The sequence below is a fragment of the Pavona decussata genome, unplaced genomic scaffold, assembly GCF_977016875.1.
Source record: "Pavona decussata unplaced genomic scaffold, jaPavDecu1.1 SCAFFOLD_72, whole genome shotgun sequence".
NCBI classification, from domain to species: domain Eukaryota; kingdom Metazoa; phylum Cnidaria; class Anthozoa; order Scleractinia; family Agariciidae; genus Pavona; species Pavona decussata.
Window position 1 is genome coordinate 5,024,915 of NW_028145491.1, and position 17,925 is coordinate 5,042,839.

Sequence of the window (17,925 nt, forward strand, 5' to 3'; positions counted from 1 at the left end):
GTTTCGGTCAAATGCACCTCCATCTCTCAGCCTGTCAGTCATAGACAGTTTTTTCAATGGATGTTGCAAGTGATAACTTTGCAAAGCACTGTTTTGCCTGTAGATATGAAACATCAATCATTATTAATTATTTTGGTCACTGTTGATAATTTCAATTGGTTGGTGGTTTGTATTCATTTCCATGTTTATGAGTTGTTTTGAGGTTAGTTTGGTGGTAAGGTAAATGCACTATAAGTTGTTATCTGTCACTGAGTTCTTATGTTTAACTCATTGGTTGGTCAAACATTTGAACTCTGTGGTAGATAATGATACCTGCAATAAACCACCTTACAGTGTTTGAACTTTGTCACATTAACAACTGTTAGACTGTCAATCATAGACAAAGTAGTTCTCTTTAATAGATATGGCAAAGAATGATTTTGTAAACCACTGGTTTCCCTGCATATGTATATAACAAACCATATTATTTGTAGTGGTGCATGTCATACCACAGACACATTCACATTGCATAAAGCCTTTGGTTAGTTTGTGACAACTTTTCACATCCATTTGACAACTTCCCAAGGCCTCAGTTGAAACTGAGGGCCTATCAGAATGCTCAATTTGTTTGTGAAAGAGAATTTTGTCCATTTCTTTGTTTACTATCTGACATTTTGACAACTTAACTTAACTCAGCTGTTGTATTTTGAATAACCAGTTGTCACAAACTATCTTTTTATTTATTTGTGTATTTATTTATTTATTTATATATTTAATTATTTATTATTTATTTATTTATTCATTTATTTATTTATGTACAAGACATTCAATTACAGTACATAAAACAGACATTGCTGGGTTAAATGTTAACTTTGAAAAAATAAACAAAAGAGAACTACAGAACATTAAAAGGAATATACTAAATCATAAATAGATAACTTATATGGTCAACAATACGATCCGATACTTCAATTGACACACCGCTTACGAGGCTTTTCAGTGACAATATGCTATTGTTAAATACAATATATAATTAAAATTTACAAATCAATTGCTAGGATGTTGTTAAGGCCGATCGCTAACTAAATGTAATAAAGAGTGCATCCAGTCATGCTTTTAAATGTAAAAAGAGTGCCACAAAAATTATAGATGTTTTGTAATGGCCAGCCAATGCAGTTCTTTTAGTGTTGGCATATTATAATCAAATTTCTTAATTTGTACCTGTGATGAGTGCACAGCAAAGCTTTGAAGCGATTGCAGTGCACAGATGTTAAAATCACTAATTTAAGGAAGGCTTGACATACAAGATGAAGCAGTTTTCACAATAGGGTGGTCAAAAGTAAGGTTCAGGTCCAGAGTGAGCCCAAGGTCCTTAGTTGATAAGGCAGGAGCAAAGTCTTTCTCCAGTAGAGTTATTTTTAAATCAGGGAGTTGACAGTCAGCTGTCTGCTCCCAAAAACCATGAGTCCTGATTTAGGAGGAGAAGGTTCTCAAAACATATAAGAGTATAAGAAGAAGATCACTATTAAGGTCATGCATTGCATTGGCACAATCTCAAAGCTTAAAGAAAATCTGAAGTTAAGTATCATCAACAGAGCATTGAGTTGAACAGTTCCTTGCAACACATGCTAAGTCCTTAATGTAGACCCTAACAAAAGCAGCCCAAGGACACTGCTTTTTGCAACACCACTGGTTAGCAGCAGTGCATACGCACAGATGTGAAATCTTGCTAGAAGGAGAATGTGGTGAACTAGAATACTGTTATATTATAACATTCTGAAAAGATCTAGTTGACCCTCAAAACTGGTGCAAATACTCAGATATTCTTGTGTTATGTTATTTTCTGTTCTCACATCACAACACAATAACACATTCATGCTCACTGAAACCTCATTGCTCCATGTGCGACACCCCCCCCCCCTCCCCCCTAGATAGTGCCTCAACAACTACCAACTATGTTTTCACTCAATATCATACAGCTCCTTTTCTATAATAATTATAGAAAATTATTTGTACATGTTTCAATAATTATTGATGCAGGTACAAATTTAACATGACATGGTGGCCTGTGTAGAGTCAACTTCTAACAAATTTTCTCCTTTTCTCCTTTCCTCAGTGTAAGCAAGTTCAGGTTAAGGGTTCAGGTTAAGGCTCATCTAAGCTGGTGCCATTTAATTATAGATAAATTGTTCTGCTGCCCTTATTACATAAAATAAGCAAGCTTTTTTCTCATCCCTTGCTCTCTCTGCTCCATTTCTGTCACTGTTTTTGAAGATGTCCTGTGCAGTGGTCATGCTGGCACCACTGTCTCGCTTACTTTTACAGCTGCATAGCATGCACTAGCTTCAGCATCCTGTGGCGAATTTCTCAACCATGAGTGGCTTGTCATTCTCTTTGTCTACTTCCCCCCCCCCCCCCCCTCAAAGATTCTGACTCTGTATCTGATGATGTTACATTCACAGTGTCCTCCCAATGAACAATCCCTTAGCTTGTCACAAGAACTACATATACTGCATGGTTTGAGAATATACAAGCCAAAGTCAGTAGTAAGGGAGAGGGCTTCACTCTTCATTTCTTGATAGTCACAAAACTTGTAACTTTGGAATTTGCATCAGTGAAATAACACTGAACCAGACATCAGAAGCTAAGGACATGATTTTGGGTAAAATTGAAGAACAGCTCCCCAGCAAATCTTTTCAATCAACTGACGGTAAATTGTCAGCTGACAGATTACCAGCAAAAGAGAGTGAAGTAATTAAATAAACAGACCGAGTGATATTTCTGGTTGATTTATCCAATTGTAATTATACTTATGCTTTATTTCCATTAAACAAATTTTGCATTTTGTTCCATCTGCCTAAGTCCTGAAAGTGCTTTTTGTATTTTTACCTGTTTTTTGGAGGACAAAAGCAGCATTTCATTCACGAGTCTGAATTGCCCTACAATGCATTGCAAAACTCATTAGGTTCGTCATTTATGTCTACCCAATATTTAGCATGACTCACCATATGACTGGTTTCATTTGGGGGACTGAGTCCGATGAAATATTAACAAGATGAACGACAGAAAAGAATCTTCGAGATCTTTGAGTGATTGATTTGTTCATTATAACTATCTTTATTGAAAACTGGATCATTGTATAATGCAATTCCAGGGATTTGATTGGCTTAGTGGCCATGGTGAATGAGCTATTTATATACCATGCCCTACAAATATGGTACGTTTTCGCGTCAGCACAACAGCAGAAACTTTGAAACTTTTTTCCTGGAGAGAAACAATGGTGGCTAAGGAAAAATCGTTTGGCGGCAGAATTAACAGAGGACATAATTATCTATATTGTCTTAATGGCAACATAGCAAAATCCCACCAACAACTTGCCGACTTGTCACCGACAGGTAACTGACATATTACTGACAGCTTATCAGCTGCCGGCCAACTGTCAACTGGTACTTTATTTTAGGATAAGCTTAAGCTGTAAGCCATTTGTCAGCCATCAGGTTTATTGGGGAGCTGCTCTTTTCTGAGTCATAACAGTCAATGACCTCCCCATTTATGGCAAATGTTTTCTTGACAATCATCCAGCAATGCCCCCACTTTAGACAGAAATGCCATGCCAACCAGGTATGCCATCATCTTTCACGTTTACATTGTTGATCAAGCAATTAACCACAACCTGAATATGCAACCAATTTAGGGGAACTGTTGCAATCTTAGATATTGAGAGTAGTTACATCTCCTGATTTAAGTTTTCCAGACAGGAGAAGTTTGTTGTTGTGTTGCCATAGATAGTAAGCAGCATATAACCAGCAGCTCTCTCAATTTAATTTAGTTTAGTTTAGTTTAGTTTAGTTTAGTTTAGTTTAGTTTAGTTTAGTTTAGTTTAGTTTAGTTTAGTTTAGTTTAGTTTAGTTTAGTTTAGTTTAGTTTAGTTTAGTTTAGTTTAGTTTAGTTTAGTTTAGTTTAGTTTAGTTTAGTTTACTTAGTTTAGTACAGTTCAGTTTAATGCATTTGCCACAACAATTACAATGAACATAAGAGATAATAAAAAAAAATTCACAAAAAATTAAACGTATTAACTTATATAAATCAAAAGTAAGTGGGGGAGGGGGTGGCAGATGTGGCAGGAGTAGGGAACAGAACTTTCGTCCCAATTGCGACCTAACTCCCTCGAGGTAAGATAATCTAATAATTGCAAACAGTAGAAGGGTACACAACAGACAGTTAACGAAATGGAGGACTGTAAGTTTCTCGCTTAGACAGATAAAATTGGAGAAGACTAGTTTTAAACATACTTAACAAATTGTTGGTTGATTTAATCTCCGATGGCAAAAGAGTTTCATAGTTCAGCAGACCTAATAAAATAAAACATTCATTATTATTGTTGATAGATTGATGTGTTCACTTGCATATTTTGAGAGGGTATTTGAGCCCAATCTGTTTGTTCTAAATTTACCATGCATGAAAAAGTCATGTAATGTTTAAAAACCAAGCAGGAGTGTTTTATCGGGTTTAAAACCACAAGGCGCAGCCAAGTGGTTTTAGACCCGATAAAACACGTGCTGTGAGTTTTTTGAACGGCTTCAAAAACATTTCTGGAAAAGTGTGTGTCAAAAGAGTTCTTAACAATGATGCCTAGCATACAAGAAAAACGTTAAACACTGAATACTAATAAGGGGGAGGTTTTATCAGGTCTCCCCAAAAGTAAGTGGGGGAGGGGGTGGCAGATGTGGCAGGAGTAGGGAACAGAACTTTCGTCCCAATTGCGACCTAACTCCCTCGAGGTAAGATAATCTAATAATTGCAAACAGTAGAAGGGTACACAACAGACAGTTAACGAAATGGAGGACTGTAAGTTTCTCGCTTAGACAGATAAAATTGGAGAAGACTAGTTTTAAACATACTTAACAAATTGTTGGTTGATTTAATCTCCGATGGCAAAAGAGTTTCATAGTTCAGCAGACCTAATAAAATAAAACATTCATTATTATTGTTGATAGATTGATGTGTTCACTTGCATATTTTGAGAGGGTATTTGAGCCCAATCTGTTTGTTCTAAATTTACCATGCATGAAAAAGTCATGTAATGTTTAAAAACCAAGCAGGAGTGTTTTATCGGGTTTAAAACCACAAGGCGCAGCCAAGTGGTTTTAGACCCGATAAAACACGTGCTGTGAGTTTTTTGAACGGCTTCAAAAACATTTCTGGAAAAGTGTGTGTCAAAAGAGTTCTTAACAATGATGCCTAGCATACAAGAAAAACGTTAAACACTGAATACTAATAAGGGGGAGGTTTTATCAGGTCTCCCCAAAAGTAAGTGGGGGAGGGGGTGGCAGATGTGGCAGGAGTAGGGAACAGAACTTTCGTCCCAATTGCGACCTAACTCCCTCGAGGTAAGATAATCTAATAATTGCAAACAGTAGAAGGGTACGCAACAGACAGTTAACGAAATGGAGGACTGTAAGTTTCTCGCTTAGACAGATAAAATTGGAGAAGACTAGTTTTAAACATACTTAACAAATTGTTGGTTGATTTAATCTCCGATGGCAAAAGAGTTTCATAGTTCAGCAGACCTAATAAAATAAAACATTCATTATTATTGTTGATAGATTGATGTGTTCACTTGCATATTTTGAGAGGGTATTTGAGCCCAATCTGTTTGTTCTAAATTTACCATGCATGAAAAAGTCATGTAATGTTTAAAAACCAAGCAGGAGTGTTTTATCGGGTTTAAAACCACAAGGCGCAGCCAAGTGGTTTTAGACCCGATAAAACACGTGCTGTGAGTTTTTTGAACGGCTTCAAAAACATTTCTGGAAAAGTGTGTGTCAAAAGAGTTCTTAACAATGATGCCTAGCATACAAGAAAAACATTAAACACTGAATACTAATAAGGAGGAGGTTTTATCAGGTCTCCCCCTACTTGGGATCCAGAGTAAATAAACCTTCTTGGGGACTTAAATAGAATTTCTATGGCAGTGAAACTCTAAGTATATTTATTGTATTTCTTTTCCTAGCAATATGCTGCAGCAGTTAGTAATTGATCTCTTAAATGTATCAGTTGATGCTACTATAGTACTGTTTTTGTTGTCTTGTGCCACAGAGTTCAGATTTTCAACCCTATTGACAGGTGAAAATTTGAAACCTGTGGTAGATGGCACCATACTGATCAATGCACCTTAGTTGAATCACACAAGTATGAGTAATTATAAAACCTGTCCAGTATATGTATGTTTTTTTCCTAGGAGTAGTTAATTGTAAATATTTTTATTCCTACAAATTACCATCTTGATTAGACATGTATGCAAGCAGGGTGGCAAGTAAAACCTTGTTTTCTGTGAGTTAATGAAAAGGGCTATACCTACACCAATGGAAACCCAAAAATAGCAGTCCAGTTTAGTGCATAGTTACTGTACTAGTGTAGTGAAAATATTTCCAAGTGCCCATGGATCACAAGGATGGAGATTCGATTGCAACTTGAACAAATTGGCCAGTTTCTCCAATACAAAAAAAAATCTATGAAGACTGACTATGGTTTGTTCTCCAGTTGAGAAGACTACCTGATATCTTCCTCTTGGGATTCTAGGAGTATTCTGCAGTTCGTAATAATTTGTCTCTTAAATATATCAGTTGATGCTACTAGAGTGCTCTTTGTTGCCTTGTGCCACAGGGTTCAGATTTTCAACTCCATTGACAGGTGAAAATTTGAAGCCTGCTGTAGATGGCATCGTACTGATCAATGCACCTTTGTTGAATCACACAAGTATGAGTAATTATATAACCTTTCCAGCATATGTATGTTTTTTTTTAAGTAATTAATTGTCAATACTTTTATTCCTACAAATTAACATCTTGATTAGACATGTATGACATGTCCAATCAGCATGGGTTGTCTTTGTCTCTTCTGTGCATTTTTGGTGGAATTTGTGGTAACTGATTTTAGTGAGTTGTAGTTTTGGTGTTGGTTCCCTACAGAAGAAGAAGGAGGAATGCCGGCTGGCCGGGGACTCAATAGCCAATAATTGGCTTATTATTGTCCCACAAATCACTTTTACATTACAAAGCAACCTCCTGGATCACAATGAAAGCACCATATCCATAAAGCTTGATGAATTGCCCTTCACAATCACTCTTCACAGTAACTGCACTACAATCTTACTTTGAGAAAATTCAAAGAATGTTCAGCTGTCATCATTCTTCCTACGCATTCGGCTTTGTTGGGTGAAGCAGGGCTTTGTTATAATTTTCTATGGATTTCCGAAATAGAATCTTGCCAGTACTTCCAAAACTCACCAAGATACAAGTGATCTTTCATTTTTTGAAATTGTTTGGAGTGTTCAGAGTTCTTGGCTTTCGAAAAGAAATGTCCTGTCTCTGCCCTATGCAATCATCACTTGACCATGTGACCCTTGCTTAGTCAATGAGCACCAATTTTGTCAGTCAACCATTGCTTCATGACACCATCCCTCCAAGATGGTACCCACTTGTTCAAAAACGTAAGCCAAAGGAACACAACCGATTTTAACACCCAAACGACTTTGTGCCACCTAAAAGCCACCTAGGCAAGCTTGAAACACCCCCAGATGTTCCTCCATCATATTTATCCCTTCCAGTCCGCCAACTCAGACCATTTTTAACAATAATTTTATTCAATGTTTATGTAGAAACATCAATGCAGGACAAACAATACGCTTCATGGCAATACTTATCAAATAGCTAAATAAATAAATGAATAACTAAAGAAATAGATAGATAATACATGTACACAACACACTAAATAATTTTCAACTCATGTGTATCTCGATCTTTTTTCTAGCCTTTTCTTTTCTCACCAAACCACAAAGTCTTCAATCCTATCAAACATGTCTCCAATCTCGTACCCAGAGTCCTTGGGCTCTTTAGCCAGTGGTTGGTTGCCAGGAGAGAACAATGCAAGCTGTTGCGGAGCAATCAATCATTTTTTTTTTTTTTTTTCGAAAAACGCTGGCTAAAGAGCCTGAGGACTCTGGCTATGAGATTGATATGGCTTTATTATCAATAAAATAAAAATATATCAGATAGTGAGCTTGGGCTGTCTGTGTTTTACCAGGTATTCAGTACAATTATTTCTTTAACTCAGTCGCACATACGTGGCATGCTAAAAATGCCAATGAATACCACAATGGTTGCAGCGGCCTGTCTAAGTAAAATAAATACAACAATCTAGCAGGTATGTTGTTAGGAGTTAGTCACAGAATGATGTGGCTTTGTTTTGCTTGCCTGCCACTGTGTTGCTGTGGTATTGTGTCAGAAGTTGGATAGGGTGATGTTTTGACCAAGCAAGGGGTAGGTGGCAAAAACAAACACAGTGCCCGTTGTGACCCTCCCCCAACTAACTGATAGGTGGGAGAGAACTACTATGTTGAATACGAACTCCATTGCCCTGATCACTGCACTTTAGTTCACTCATTACAAGTAGGAGTATTGAATTTTGTAGGTCTTTCTTGTCAACATTAGAAAGCAAGTAATGTTAGCCATTCTGTAGTATGTAAGCTCAGAGCTAGCATTTAAGGGCTTGTATTTTCATTTAAGATAAGATAACCTTAATTGTTGCAGGGTGTTCAGTATAGTAAGTATTACAACAGAGACTGTAAGAAGCAATTAATGGAGCACAACGCCCGATATGCAATAGGTGTTTATGGTCACAACAACACATGTACCTTACGTAACTCTGTTTAACTCAAAGTAAAATAACTGAGACAACTATTTGGAATAGCATTCATTTTAATCATAATTTTGGGAATATGCACTTTCACTCTACCAAATTTATCCAAGTTAAATATGATGCACATGTAACTTATAATATTATTCTTGTCTTCTAATTTTAAAGTCCACAGAAGATTCATTCATTGCTGACTTCAAGCGCTGGGTCCTCCCATTTTTGCAACGACTAGGCAAGCGCAAGAAGAAATCTCAAGTGAACCTAATCCACCAGTATTTAACTGACGTGGCCAAGGTAATATTGGTGATATTAAATGTCATATTAGAAGATTTCTGTATTCAACCGTTATGGCAAATGTACGCATCATGGTTCATTTGGATTACTGATACTAGTTTGCTTGCACTGATTTTATTTGTGAAAAAGAAAAGAGCTTTTAACTGACAAACATTTTACTTAGCTAGAATACCACCACTGCTATCAAGAAGGATTTATTTGTCTATTTATTTATTTATTTGTTTATTTATGTATTTATTAACTTCAACAATCATCTGTTTTCTTTTTTCCTGTAGACTGACCTCACTTATGTGTTGAAAGTATTTCAAAACTCTACACCTGAGGTAAGTACTAAGTTTGGCTCAAAGTCTTGTGAAGACTTTGTGTACTTTATTGTCTTGAAAAGTTTTTAACTGTCCAGTAACGATTTGATGGAAACCTTTTCTAAGTAGGCAAGTCAGATTTACAATCTGTTGTGTCTCATGAAATATCTAAAATCCTCCCATTGAAGGTTTTTTCGGTTTAGACCCACCCCACCCCTTCTGAAAATTCCAAAGTTTTTTCATACTTTATTGCAAAAATGCGTTTTTAAGTCCCTTCTCCCTCTCAGCTCCATAAGGGGTATACCTATTTTCTGGAATTTCACAATTGTGCACCTCCAATTTTTGAGCCATAACATGGCACAAGTCTTATCTTGCAAGTTCAATCAACAGTGAGCATTGCAATAGAAAGGAACATGCCTGCCATCATACTGCTATGTGTACATTTAGCAACATCTCTTTCAATTTTGGAGGTGAAACACAATATTTTTTAATTACCTACCTAGTAAGGTAATTAAGCTAAGGTATTTTCTAATGGTGATAACTGTGTGGTCCATTTTTGATTACAGACCAAGGAACCTGTCATAGCAGATGCTGCGCAACTTATGAAGCTTGCTTTGGATTGTGTTTATATCACTAAGAGGTATGTCTTCCCTCCCGTCTCAGATGCGCTCCCAATTAATTGTAATAATGAAGATAATCATCGTCATCATCATCATCATCATATTATTATTATTGTCATTATCATTAACACTTGTTTTATTAACAGGTTTGATCAGTTGGACCTGTCTTTCAGCATACTGGAGTGCCTGCCAGCCAGTGATGATGAGTGAGTCAACTTGTATCATTGAACAAACTAATTATGTAAAGTGCTGCTCAGGCTTTGGTACCCTGGAGACTCTATCCTGGACATTCATACACGACCTGTCACTCCTTCAACATGCCCTAGTTAAACATGTTTTACATGTTTTACACTTAACTTCATTGACAACATTTGCAAATAAAAAGGTACAGGACAATAATTATTGCTAAATAACCAAGCAGTTGTTTGAAGAAGTACATCTGGGCGCAGCAACAAAGGAAAAAACACAAATTTAAGTGTCAACAACGCAGAAAGAAATTTGATCAGCTTTGTGCACCGAACACATTTATTAAGAAGTGTGAGAATTGTCAGGAATGATGCAGTGAAGCAATGAAAAGGTCAGCTATTTGCCTACACAAGTTATCTCTGCATTCAAGTGATTCTGAAATCTGATAGTGCTATTGTAGAAAAATGAATAGGTCAACTTTTTTGGAGGGGAAATTGTTAAAGAAAGTGATCTATGAAAAGAAAAGAGGTATTACTTGAACAATTGAGAAGGAAAACCCCAGTGGAATGACTGCAATACACACCATTCTTATATTTGTCTGCATGGTATGACAATGTGACATGGATTCCAAGCACACTAACAATCCTACACCAAGGTCCAAAACTATGGAATTCCTTTCTGCAGAATTTGACTCAGTCATTCATCTTTTCTAGCTTTAAAATTTCCCTGAAAAAGTACCTTATCGCCAAAGCACAAAACTAAACTTGTCCATCTTTGATATGCTTTATACACTTATCTAGTTTACCTTCCAAATTATATGAGGAAGCCTAATGCTTTATAAGCTTTGTAGTTTCTTTTAGGTTTCCTTGCCACTTTTAACATTTAATCTGATGAACCTTACTTGTATTGTAGCCTTTGTTTGATTTATATTACAGTGTCCAAACAAATAAATAAATGATATGACACAAATTATGAATTACAAAACATTTTTTTAAGACCAGATTTTGAGGGAACGTGACTGGCTTATACTCAACTATTTGTGGTATTGATAAACATTGAGATGCACCTTTCTCTGATAGCCTTTTTTAAACAAATTCTCCTGTCAACACAAATTCTCCAAAGTGTTACTAGTGTCATTTAAACTTCTTAACACCGTCCTCAGAAAGTCATTTGGTCACCAGGTCCATCAGAGATCCATTTTCTATCTCTGGTTGTGCTTTTGCATACTTTTCTTTTTTTCTTCTTTTTTTTTTTTTCAACAACCAAGGTGTTTGATGTTCACTCACTGATATTATGTTAATTACACTTAGTTAAGGGGAAGTTAGGAGAAAAGAAAACATAAAAATACTTGTAAGTGATGCTGTTTGTTTTGTTACAGTGTACTATCAGATCAGATCAGACAGCTAAACAAACAAGTGGATCAGCTAGAGGTTTATTTATGGTGAGTTCGTAGCACATAGTTCTGTAGTTCGTTCATAGTTTGTAGCACATAGTTCTGAAAAGGATAACCTGAAATTGCTGACAGTTACAAATCCCCAAAGGCAGGCATAAATGAAAATATTAAGGCTGTTATTTAACCTGTAAAAATAGCACTTGCTATTCAACAATGGATGAAGAAGACAGGGTTAGTGCAGACCTTGAAAGGCTTTTAAAATCCTAAAATATTGCATTACAAGTTCTTACAATCTGTAGTTTGTATTTTTTATTCCATGTTCAAAAAAGTGAGGTTTTTCGCAAATGAACTGTTTTTAAACAAAAACAAGCAAGGTAAGAAAAGTGAACAACATTTTAATGTCCTCAAGACATCATTGTGAAATTCAAATGATCTACCCATACGTTAATTAGCATTGTGAAGTTTTATATTTACCACGTTTTGGCATCTGTTTGGTTTAAGTAAGTGGTCTCATATAGATTAGGCCTTTTTTCTAAGCATATAGCTTTGTGCTGATTAAGTCTGATTAAGTTCTGAATTTAAAAGTAGAAAGTTTGGTTACTTTCATAACTCTATGTCATAAGCAGGGTTGGCACAGTTTCAAGAGGGCTTTTTTTGCCCCCTCCCCCATGTCCCGTTCTCCTCCCTTTGTAGAACCAACCTTCCATAATTCTAATGTATGATGACCTGCATGTGGATTTATTTATTCTATCTAGACTAAAACAAAACTTTATGAGCATACATATATTATGTCGTGTTATGCTAAATTTCTGTTTATTCTGTTGTTGATATTTCAAGTTAATTGTTTGTCTCGTGATTATTTAGCATAGGTGTTGAGCGCTACATTTCGACCACTTTTCTGGTCTTCATTTCATTCTTGTTATTCAGACTACATGATGTTCCCTCAGTGGCTGGAAGTGGTACCGATCAGCTGTTGTGTTGTTTGATCATAGGCAACCAAGCTCCTTCGTTTTCAATTCCATTATCCCTATTGATGTTGTCAGAGTAAAGTCTTACGTGAATGACCTCTTTAACCCGGCAGGTGTACCGGTGTGTGTCACGGTCAATAACCGTAACCCTGTCCAAGGACAGGTGGTGTCAGGTCTCATTAGAATGTTGTGAAACTGCTGACTTCTGAGTAAGAGCAAGCTGTAGCTTGCTATCATCTTCCTTAATCTGTTCATGCAATATAGCCTATATTTCCTATATTTCCAATATAGGCTTTGCCACGTTTGTAGGGAATCTTGTAAGCTACACAGTCCTTAGGTCACACTAAGTGTGATCTAAGTGTTATTTCAGATGTAAAAACAGTCTTGTTGTAAGCAACAGTGAAGAGGCTCTGATACCCCTTTGATACATAACAGAACCAGGATTGATTTTTTTTGCATGTAGATTTTTTCTGGCTGTTTGTCTCTACACACATCACAAAATCTTTATGTCTCTAGAATTAAGTGACGTTTTTCACAAGCAAAGATAGATATCCATTAGAAACAAGAACTGAAGATAAGTGCCTCTTTTCTCCTGAGATATGACCAATATTAGTAATGAGGTGTTTGGATTGATCGTATAAGCACTTGACAACACTGCATTGTACTGATTGAGGGTGGTGTGAATTATAGGCTAGGCATTGGCCAATGTGTAAAGGCTTCTATAAACACTGGTAGTGAGGCATCCGTCCAAATCTCTTGTAACCAGTGTCAAGAAAGGGGATTTGTCAATTTCAGTTTCCATTGTGAAATGGATTGTCGGCTGTTGACCACTGAGGTATTGTAAGTGGTGGCTACATTTATTATTTGGCTACATTTCTTTTACATTCTGCTGGATTTTCGTTTACCTTGTTTGGTTTTCTTTAGAAATGTTTAGTTTGTTTTGATCGTGGCTTTGCTTTCCTTTTTGCCGGTTTCTTGCACTTCACAGCTAAATGATTTCAATATCGTAATTTAGCCAATAACAGACCACACCACACTGTCTATGCATTAGCCAATCACAGGCCAGGATTTCGTACACATAGTCATAACATGCTTTTTGTAAACAACGTCACATAATTTCACTTACAGTAGGCATTTTTTCCTCAAGCATCCTTGCCTGCTCTCACTGCCCTTTGTGTGACCTTTGTATGTGCTCAAGAGGGACAATGCCACACTTTTTTGACTTGGTTACATTTTGGCGTAGTCAGCAGGATTGGTGTTTGAGGGTCTAAATTGAACTAAGAAGATAGAGGGTGGCAGAAGCAGGGCAATTTGGACCCCATGGCAAACGTTTTTTGGCATTATGGAGTCCCAAAGCGCATTCACTCAGATCAAGACCAAAACTTTGAGAGAAAATTGGTGCAAAAACTATGCAAGCTTTATGAAGTGGAGAAGAGCATAACAGAACTCTACTGTCAATGAGAGCAGTTTAACCATGCCCTAGATGAACTCCCCCGGTCTCTACCTCCTACAAAGAAGAGAAGGGAGGCAGAGTATCTTCCAGAGCTAGTCTATGTCCACAGCAGCATCCCCATTTCCTGCTGTTCTTCGGGAGAGAACCAGACCTTCTTTTTGACATCCGTCTGGAGGGAGGCTGTGAGCGTAATGTTCACCCAGGTTCAACTGGTTGAGAGCACACTGAGATCACATATGGTATGCTTGGGAAAAGGCAAGCAGCATCTCCAACATGCCACACATAAACGGAAAGCTAACAATGACAAGAAGCTGAATACCCCACCACTCAGTGTTGGCAACTTGCTTTACCTGCAGAGACAAGTTCAAGGGAGAGACAAGATACAGGATGCATGCTGGGAACCTGCAATGCTTGTTGTCACAGCTACACCAACTGTGGATGGAGGGCCATTCACAGTGCAACAGTACCTCCAATGAGGGTTCACAGAAGAGAGTTGCAGTTGTGTCCAGTTGGGCTGTCTTCCACAAGTCAACCTAGAGGCCACAGCTGAACAGTCTGCTCACCAGGGTTAGGCTCACCAGACGGTGAGTTCCAGTTTCTACAAAACTAATGCCCTGCACTGTCAAGTACTCCTCCAGTGACAGATCTGGCTGCTGCAGTTCAGGTTGCTGTCAGTGATGCTCAATCTTACCCAGATGTTCCAGTAGCATCTAGGAGGACCACACATGTTACAGCAGGCAAGCACAGAAATCCATGCAGACAGTTGCAGTCTGATGTTATGGCATGCTACATTATGTGTACATTTTTTCATCTTGGGTTTAATGCTTACTAACTTTGAATCATAATTGACTCTTTACTGGAGGCCCCCATTCCGCTTTGATCAATCCTGGCTGCTCCGAAAATTTAAAGGCACTAGTGTGAAACAATCGCATTGTTCCCGAGGTGATGGAAGTGGGAAAATACGTGAAACAATAGTACTGTGGTGGTGGTGGAGATGGGAAAATATGTGAAACGATAGTATTGTGGTGGTGGTGATGGGAAAATATGTGAAACAATAGTATTGTGGTGGTGGCGGAGATGGGAAAATATGTGAAACAATAGTATTGTGGTGGTGGTGCAGATGGGAAAATACGTGAAAAAATAGTATTTGCTGGTGGTGGAAGTAGAAGATACGTGAAACAATAGTATTGTGGTGGTGGCGGAGATGGGAAAATGTGTGAAACAATAGTATTGTGGTGGTGGTGGAGATAGAAACTACGTGAAACAATAGTATTGTGGTGGTGGTGGAGATGGGAAAATGCATGAAACAATAGTATTGTGGTGGTGGTGCAGACGGGAAAATACGTGAAACAATAGTATTGTGGTGGTGGTGGTGGAGATGGGAAAATATGTGAAACAATAGTATTGTGGTGGTGGTGGAGATGGGAAAATACTTGGAACAATAGTATTGTAGTGGTGGTGGTGGTGGTGGTGGAAAAGGGAAAATACGTGAAACAATAGTATTGTAGTGGTGGTGGTGGTGGAAGAGGGAAAATACGTGAAACAATAGTATTGTGGTGGTGGAGATGGGAAAATGCATGAAACAATAGTATTGTGGTGGTGGTGCAGATGGGAAAATACGTGAAACAATAGTATTGTGGTGGTTGTGGTGATGGCAAAATACATGAAATAATAGTATTGTGGTGGTGGTGGAGATGAGAAAACACATGAAACAATAGTATTGTGGTGGTGGTGGAGATGGAAAAATACGTGGAAAAATAGTATTGTGGTGGTGGTGGAAGTGGAAGATACGTAAAAAAATAGCATTGTGGTGGTGGCGGAGATGGGAAAATATGTGAAACAATATTATTGTGGTGGTGGTGGAGATGGGAAAATACGTGAAAAAATAGTATTTTGCTGGTGGTGGAAGAGGGAAAATACGTGAAACAATAGTATTGTGGTGGTTGAGATGGGAAAATATATGAAACAATGGTATTGTGGTGGTGGTGGAAGAGGGAAAATATGTGAATGTGAAACAATAGTATTGTGATGGTGGTGGAGATAAGAAACTACGTGAAACAATACTATTGTGGTGGTGGTGGTGAGAAAATACATGAAACAATAGTATTGTGGTGGTGGTGGTGATGGTAAAATACGTGAAACAATAGTATTGTGGTGGTGGTGGAGATGGGAAAATACATGAAACAATAGTATTGTGGTGGTGCTGGTGGTGGTGTTGATGGAAGAGGGAAAATACGTGAAACAATAGTATTGTGGTGTTGGTGGTGGTGGAAGAGGGAAAGTGCGTGAAACAATAGTATTGTGGTGGTGGTGGAGATGGGAAAATACTTGAAACAATAGTATGGTGGTGGTGGTGGTGGTGGTGGTGGTGGAAGAGGGAAAATACGTGAAACAATAGTAATGTAGTGGTGGTGGTGGAAGACAGAAAATACGTGAAACGATAGAATTGTGGTGTTGGAGATGGGAAAATGCATGAAACAATAGTATTGTGGTGGTGGTGGTGCAGATAGGAAAATACGTGAAACAATAGTATTGTGGTGGTTGTGGTGATGGGAAAATACATGAAATAATAGTATTGTGGTGGTGGCGGAGATTGGAAAATGCGTAAAACAATAGTTTGTGGTGGTGGTGGAGATGGGAAAATACTTGAAACAATAGTATTGTAGTGGTGCTGGTGGTGGTGTTGATGGAAGAGGGAAAATACGTGAAACAATAGTATTGTGGTGTTGGTGGTGGTGGTGGAAGAGGGAAAATGCGTGAAACAATAGTATTGTGGTGGTGGAGATGGGAAAATATGTGAAACAATAGTATTGTGGTGGTGGTGGAGATGGGAAAATACTTGAAACAATAGCATTGTGGTGGTGGTGGTGGTGGAAGAGGGAAAATACGTGAAACAATAGTATTGTAGTGGTGGTGGTGGTGGAAGAGGGAAAATACGTGAAACAATAGTATTGTGGGAGTGGAGATGGGAAAATGCATGAAACAATAGTATTGTGGTGGTGGTGCAGATGGGAAAATACGTGAAACAATAGTATTGTGGTTGTGGTGATGGGAAAATACATGAAATAATAGTATTGTGGTGGTGGCGGAGATTGGAAAATGCGTAAAACAATAGTATTGTGGTGGTGGTGGAGATGAGAAAACACATGAAACAAAAGTATTGTGGTGGTGGTGGAGATGGGAAAATACGTGAAACAATAGTATTGTGGTGGTGGAGATGGGAAAATACGTGAAACAGTAGTATTGTGGTGGTGGTGGAAGAGGGAAAATACATGAAACAATAGTATTGTGGCGGTGGTGGTGGAGATGGGAAAATACATGAAGCAATAGTATTGTGGTGGTGGTGGAAGAGGGAAAATACGTGAAACAATAGTATTTTGGTGGTGGAGATGGGAAAATATGTGAAACAATAGTATTGTGGTGGTGGTGGAAGAGGGAAAATACGTGAAACAATAGTATTGTGGTGGTGGTGGTGGTGATGGGAAAATACATGAAACAATAGTATTGTGGTGGTGGTGGAGATGGGAAAATACCTGAAACAATAGTATTGTGGTGGTGGTGGAGATGGGAAAATACCTGAAACAATAGTATTGTGGTGGTTGAGATGATTAAATACGTGAAACAATAGTATTGTAGTGTAGTTTACAAGATCCCCTGCAAATATGGTGATTCTATATTGGAAAAACTAGAGCTTTTTTGTAATTGAAATTCCAGAACCGTGGCTGCCTATTATCAAACAACGCAACAGCCAATAAATTGGTACCACAGTGGACCCTTGAGGGAACAGTGTGTAATCTGAACTATGAGGATTCAAATCCTCCAATCAATAATAACTAAAGCGAGGATTGAAATGCAGCAATCACCATCAACCATGGTGCTACTAAAATAATATTGATACAGAGCCAGTCAACACCATCGCCTGATCAAAATCAGCAGTATAGCAGGCGAAATGTCACGATCCACACCTATGTTACACAATTGTGGGAAAAACAATTAATTTGAACTATCATTTCAAACCCTGATGACTGATTAA

At 37.8% G+C, this 17,925-nt stretch overlaps 1 protein-coding gene across 2 annotated transcripts in view; it reads left to right on the forward strand.

Moving 5' to 3' along the window:
* The window catches only part of LOC146477108 (NBAS subunit of NRZ tethering complex-like), a 73,403-nt gene that overhangs the window by 38,112 nt on the left and 17,366 nt on the right, over nt 1-17,925 (forward strand). For both annotated transcript variants that reach the window (XM_085114078.1, XM_085114077.1), the window contains exons 31-35: nt 8,845-8,970; nt 9,246-9,293; nt 9,839-9,912; nt 10,039-10,098; nt 11,457-11,519. In XM_085114078.1, coding sequence (XP_084970204.1) covers nt 8,845-8,970; nt 9,246-9,293; nt 9,839-9,912; nt 10,039-10,098; nt 11,457-11,519 — 371 coding nt within the window. The remainder of the gene's footprint in view (nt 1-8,844; nt 8,971-9,245; nt 9,294-9,838; nt 9,913-10,038; nt 10,099-11,456; nt 11,520-17,925) is intronic.